General features: G+C 63.1%; 1 protein-coding gene across 1 annotated transcript; it reads right to left on the reverse strand.

Moving 5' to 3' along the window:
• On the reverse strand, positions 204-3,953 carry LOC100739508 (glutathione S-transferase P-like). Its single transcript, XM_005660621.3, has 7 exons — positions 3,686-3,953; positions 3,504-3,539; positions 2,961-3,067; positions 2,765-2,852; positions 1,700-1,803; positions 1,504-1,611; positions 204-1,351 (listed from the first exon to the last, which is right to left on the reverse strand). Exons 1-7 carry the CDS (start codon positions 3,951-3,953, stop codon positions 1,163-1,165), a joined length of 900 nt encoding a protein of 299 aa, XP_005660678.3. The 3' UTR covers positions 204-1,162.

A 5,486-nucleotide genomic window follows, 5' to 3' on the forward strand; every position in this document is an offset into this window, starting at 1 on the left:
GGTGGCAGGCCAGGTCCCCACAGAAGGGAGCCACAGGAGAGGTGCAAGTGCACAGGGCCCCGGGCCACTGCAGAGGGGCGGTGAACTGAGCACCGGAGGGGCGTGGTGCTGGGGCAGGAGGTGTGCGGGGCGGTGGGGGGGGAAGAGTGTGCGGGGGGGGGGTTGTGTGCAGGGGGTGCAGGGGAGGGGATCTGAGGGACAGGGGCTGTGAGGCAGAGCTGCCCTCTCTGGAGAGCCGAGAGCAGCTCTAAGGGTGAACCAGGCAGGCGGGTGGGGAACATTCTGGATTCCACGGGAAAAGTCACATCAAGGAGGGCCTGGCAGGCTCACCAGGCTGTGGACATTGCCTGCAGGGCAGCAAGGAGCCCCTGAGAGCTTTGCACCGGGAGTGCCCAGAGTTCTGGCATTGTTCGACTCCACTTTGCCCAACGAGCCAACAGGAGGGGCGGGGCAGGCTGAGGGTGCCAGGCAGGAGGCGGTCACAGCCTTTCAGGAGGGAGACGGGCTGGGACTGTGCAGGAGCCAGGGTGCTCTCACCCGGGGCTGACAGAGGCTCCTTGGAGCTGGAGGAAACCCCTGACCCCCTTCAGGTCCCCAAGCAGCACGACGTACCTAGAGCTCCCTGGTCTATTGCAGTCACACACCTGGGCCCTGCTGGACACCTGCCGCACGCACGAGAACAGGCACCACTGACCTGCATGTGAGTCACCTAAGTGTGTGTGTCACTCCCAAGCGAAGTATGTGCCCAGCAGCTGCGTGTGCAGGGAGCAGCCACCCTGCTTGTGCCAGACGACAGAACTCGTCACATGGACCATGGCAGGGACGATCTGCCCTGTTCGGGGCTGCCCTCCTCCTGGATGGAGATGGTTCCCAGGCTGCCATAAGCATGCAAGCCCGCCTCCTGCAGGAAGTCCTCCAGGATGGAGATCTGAGGTTTGGAATCTCATCTTCCTCTTTGGACTTAGAATGCCTCTTTGACTCCTGGCAGCACTGGGAGCCTAAAGCTTTTCCAGGGCCTGGCCCAGCCCTTATCCTCCCAGAGGCAGCTTGGGAAGGGGCAGAGGGTCCCCCATGACCACAGTGTGGCTCTCCTCTCACGGTGTTTATTGGTCCCAAGGGCACCCCTCACTGGGGGCGGGGGGGGGGGAGAGGCTGAGGGGGTTCATATCTTGCGGCTTCCAAAGATGGGGCGGTTCACGTGCTCGGGGGAGGCCAGGAAGGCCTTGAGCTTGGGCCGGGCGCTGAGGCGGGCCACATAGGCCGAGAGCAGGGGGAAGGCGTCCAGGCAGCTGGGGACCAGGACCTGGTGGCTCAGCAGAAGGTCCAGCAGGTTGTAGTCGGCAAAGGAGATCTGGGTGGGGGGGGTTGAGTGGGGTCAGGAAAGAGAGAGGCTGCTGGGAGCCTGAACGCTCTCTGCGCCAGGGAACCAGGCAGAGCCCTGCTCTGGGTCTCAGGGTGCCCTTCTGAGAAGCGGACCTACCACGGGCTGGACCCAGCGCTCACCTGGCTGCCCACGATGAAGGCCTGGCCGCCCTGGTTCTGGGACAGCAGGGTCTCAAAAGGCCTCAGGTGCCCCGGCAGCTCCTCCACATACCGGGCCTTGTCCTCTTCCTGTAAAAGAGAGCGCCCGGTGGTGGCCCATGCGAGCCTGGCCAGGCGGCCCCCCAGCCCCGGCCCCGACCCAGCGCGGCCCGCTCACATAGTTGTGGCGGATGAGGTGGCCGCACAGCCTGCGGAGGTCCTCCACGCCGTCATTCACCATGTCCAGCAGCGCCGCCTCCTGCAGGTCTTTGCCATAGAGCCCTGGGGCAGTGGCCAGGCGGTGGATCAGGTTCTATGCCCTCTGGTGCCCCGCTGCTCCCCTCCCGCCCAAAAGCCTGCAGGTCCCTTGTGTTGGAGGGTCCACTCGGTCCACTTTGCTGCTCCCATCTCCCCAAGCCCAGGGGAGCAGCTCCTTGAAACCTGTCTTCGAGGCCACACCTGGGTCCCTGGGACTCTCTATCCAAACAGCCCCCAGCCCCTCCTCTGAGTTGGTGCCCTGCAGGGGTGGACCAGGCGTCTGATGCACCCCTCCCTAGGCCTGGGGGCCGGGGGCACTGCTCGTGGGGTCCGGACACAGCTTGGCTCTGCAGACTGGCGTGTCCCTCCGCACTGCCTGACAAAGGGGGCAGGAGACCGGGAGGCAGGCTGCGGCCAGAGGCCTGTGTCCTCCCGTCCCGGGTCCTGCAGAAGTTAGGGTGGGCCTAGGCCTGGCTGCACCCACTGCTCTGTTCTCTTCCCTGATTGCCACGTCCTCCTGGGTCCCAGGGCTTTTCTGGACCATTCCTGCCACCCTTGCAACATGGCCACAGGCCTGCACGCTGTGCGCAGTTCTCCAGATTCGGGTGAGGCCAGAGCAGGAGGAGATGGGCAGGGATCTGCTGGGAATCCTGCGGTCACATCCACAATGGCCTCAAGCCTAAGCACACACGCGGTGGCTGGTGACCAGCTCTGAGCTGTCATCCAGGAAACAGGCGCAGTGAACCTACGAGGCACTGCCTGGCTGGGGGCTAGCCAGGGCTGGATGGCCCCTGCCTCGGGGGACTGGCAGCCCCAGCCCTATGACCCAGAGGCCTCCTAACCCAGGCCTGGCCCTTTCTTCAAGGGCCATCTGGCCTGCCTTCCGGCCGCGGGGCTGGTGGCAGCAGCTCAAAGCCCCAGGACATCTCAGCGTGACCTGTCAGGCACTTTTCTGGACTGGGCTGCCTTCGACCTCAGGACTCACCCAAGGAGCGGCCCAGGTGGCGCAGGATGGCATTGGACTGGTACAGGGTGAGGTCTCCGTCCTGGAACTTGGGGAGCTGCCCATACAGCTGGGAGAAGCACAGATCGGTGGGGGGGATGCCGAGTTTGCCACCTCCCACCCTAGGGTCTCCCTCCAAAGGCCCAGCACCTGCCCCTGCCTGGGTGAGGTCACTCACGCAGGTGGCCTTGAGTGGGCCCTGGAGCCAGGTCTCCTTGGTCACCACCTCCTCCTTCCAGCTCTGGCCCTGGTCAGCCAGCAGCATGCGCATGGCCTCACAGCGTCCTGGGGGAGGGGACGATGGGGTAGCGCGGCCGGGCAGAGACCCCAGCCTTGCAGGGCTCTGGGGGAGTCAGCAGTGTGGGAACTGGGCGTGGGGACAAGACAGAAACTCTAGCTTCTGAGCCTGCTGCGGAGATGAACTGGCCAGAAAGAGTGGAGCCCAAGGCCCCAACAGTGTCTTGGCGAGAGGGGACAAAGGCGAGACCCGGCCCACAGTGCGCCAGGAAGGGACCAGAGACGGATGAAGTAAAGCGCACAGACGATGCAGCCGAGAGGATGCAGCCGCGGGGAAAGCGGGTCTGGGAGGTTCCGCGATCTTGGCCCCGCCCGCGGCGACCGGCTTCATTGGCCTGTGGTCCAGGGCCGAGCCCCGAGCACCGGCTGCAGCCCGGAGGTCCGGCCTGTGCCCTTCGCCCTCCTGAAGGAGCAGGGACCTCACCTCGGGCCGGGAAGTAGACGATGGTGTAAGACGGCACTAGGAGAGACGGACAGACAGACAGACCGGACGGACGATGAAGGAGGACCCCCCACACCCCCTCCCCGGACCCGGGGGGTCAGACCCCCAGCAGAAGGGGTGGCTCAGCCAGGCCCCGCCCCCGACCCGGCCCCAAAGCTACTCACTGGCGGCGGCGGCGGGCAAGTGTGGCAGGAAGTGGGGAGGACCCGGAGGCCTTATATTTACCGTCCTGCTCCACCCCCGGCGCTCCACCCTGGGAATGTGCCAAGTCACGCAGCCTTTCTGGTGCGGCTGATTGGGAGGCAGAGCCGGAGGGGCGCACCTGCTCGCTGCGGGGATGCACCCCGCCTGCAGGCCGGCGGCTTTACCGGAGGCATCCAGACTTAGCAACACCCAGTCCCTAGTCCCTAGCCGCATCCGAACACGCCGCATCCGAACACGCCGCATCCGAACACGCCGCATCCTCACAGAGCGTCCACAGAGGGTCAGGACTGAGCGCCTCAGCACCAGCACACAGCAGGTGCTTCATAAATGCTTTTTGGCTCGAATGCATGCAATTTTAATAAATATCCATTTCCACATGGCTTCTCCTTGATAATAACAGCCGAGCCTTGGGGACTGAGGGCTGCCTTGAGAATTTTACAGATATTGCAACCCTAAGACTTGATCCTGTTCTGATTCCATGTTACAGCGGAGGAACCCCATGCACTGAGTGACTTTCCGGAGGTCACAACGTCTGGTTGGCATCAGGGGCCTCAGTTTTAACCCTTGTTTTCTTCCCTTCTGCAAGGCCTTGAAGGAACCCTTGGCCTTCTCCAAAACTTTTTTATTTTTTTATTTTATTTTTTTGTCTTTCTGCCTTTCCTAGGGCCACTCCCATGGCATATGGAGATTCCCAGGCTAGGGGTCAAATCGGAGCTGTAGCCGCCGGCCTGCGCCAGAGCCACAGCAACATGGGATCCAAGCCGTGTCTGCGACCTACACCACAGCTCGAGGCAACGCTGGATCCTTAACGCACTGAGCAAGGCTAGGAATCGAACCTGCAACCTCATGGTTCCTAGTCAGATTTGTTTCCACTGCGCCATGACGGGAACTCCGCTCCAAACCATTTTTGATTGAGTCTGAGCTCTGTACCCTTAAAATACTGGCTGAGCCTGGGGCTTCCCGTGGCTGGAAAGAAAAGGGACTGGAATAAGCAGGCCCTCCTGGACCTGGGAGGGTTTCCCTGCCTCCCTGCAGGCCCACCTGTAGCCCCAGCCCCGTGCTCCTGATTGTCCTTCAGGGTGCCGGGGGTGAGGGTAGGGGGTCCTCCGTGGGTGTGAGTGTCTTCCTTAGGAACTGGGGCCTGGCTGAGCCTGGCCCCTCTCAGCCTGGTCTCCCCATCAGAGGCACAAGCAAAGAGGACAGGTGTCCTTCCCAGGTGCGGAAGTAGCCAGCAAAGCATGCCAGACACCCAGCACGCCGAATCGGGGGCCTCCCTGAGCCTCAGCGGAGCCCACAGCTGCTGGGGGCTGGGAGGGGGTGGGGGAGGTGGCACCGGAGCTAGGTTCTCTCCCTGACCCACCGCTGGTGGAACATCTGCCCAGCAGCTTACAAAGAGCTTTCCTATAAATGGTCTCATCTCCACCACGCCCTGGGAGGGAGGGAGTCTTGTTCCCATTATGCAGAAGAGGACAGCAAGGCTCAGAGAGGTTCATGCACTTCTTTTGTGAACGAGCATCCCAGACCCAGGAGAGGGACAGACACCCAGTGTGGCCAGCCTCCTGCCAGCTCACACCCTCCAGCCACCGAGCTCAGGGTCCCTGGCAGGCTGCCCCAGGCCGGCCTGGCACTATGCTATGGTGTTCCAGTGGCCGCTTTTACCCACAGTCCTCTGGCTCCCCAGGCCTAGCCTATGGTCTTGTTCTGTGGCCATCCTGGGGCCCAGAAGCACGGCTTTCCCAGCTGCGTGGAGCAGGCACCTCC

The sequence above is a fragment of the Sus scrofa genome, chromosome 2, assembly GCF_000003025.6.
Source record: "Sus scrofa isolate TJ Tabasco breed Duroc chromosome 2, Sscrofa11.1, whole genome shotgun sequence".
Lineage (NCBI taxonomy): Eukaryota > Metazoa > Chordata > Mammalia > Artiodactyla > Suidae > Sus > Sus scrofa.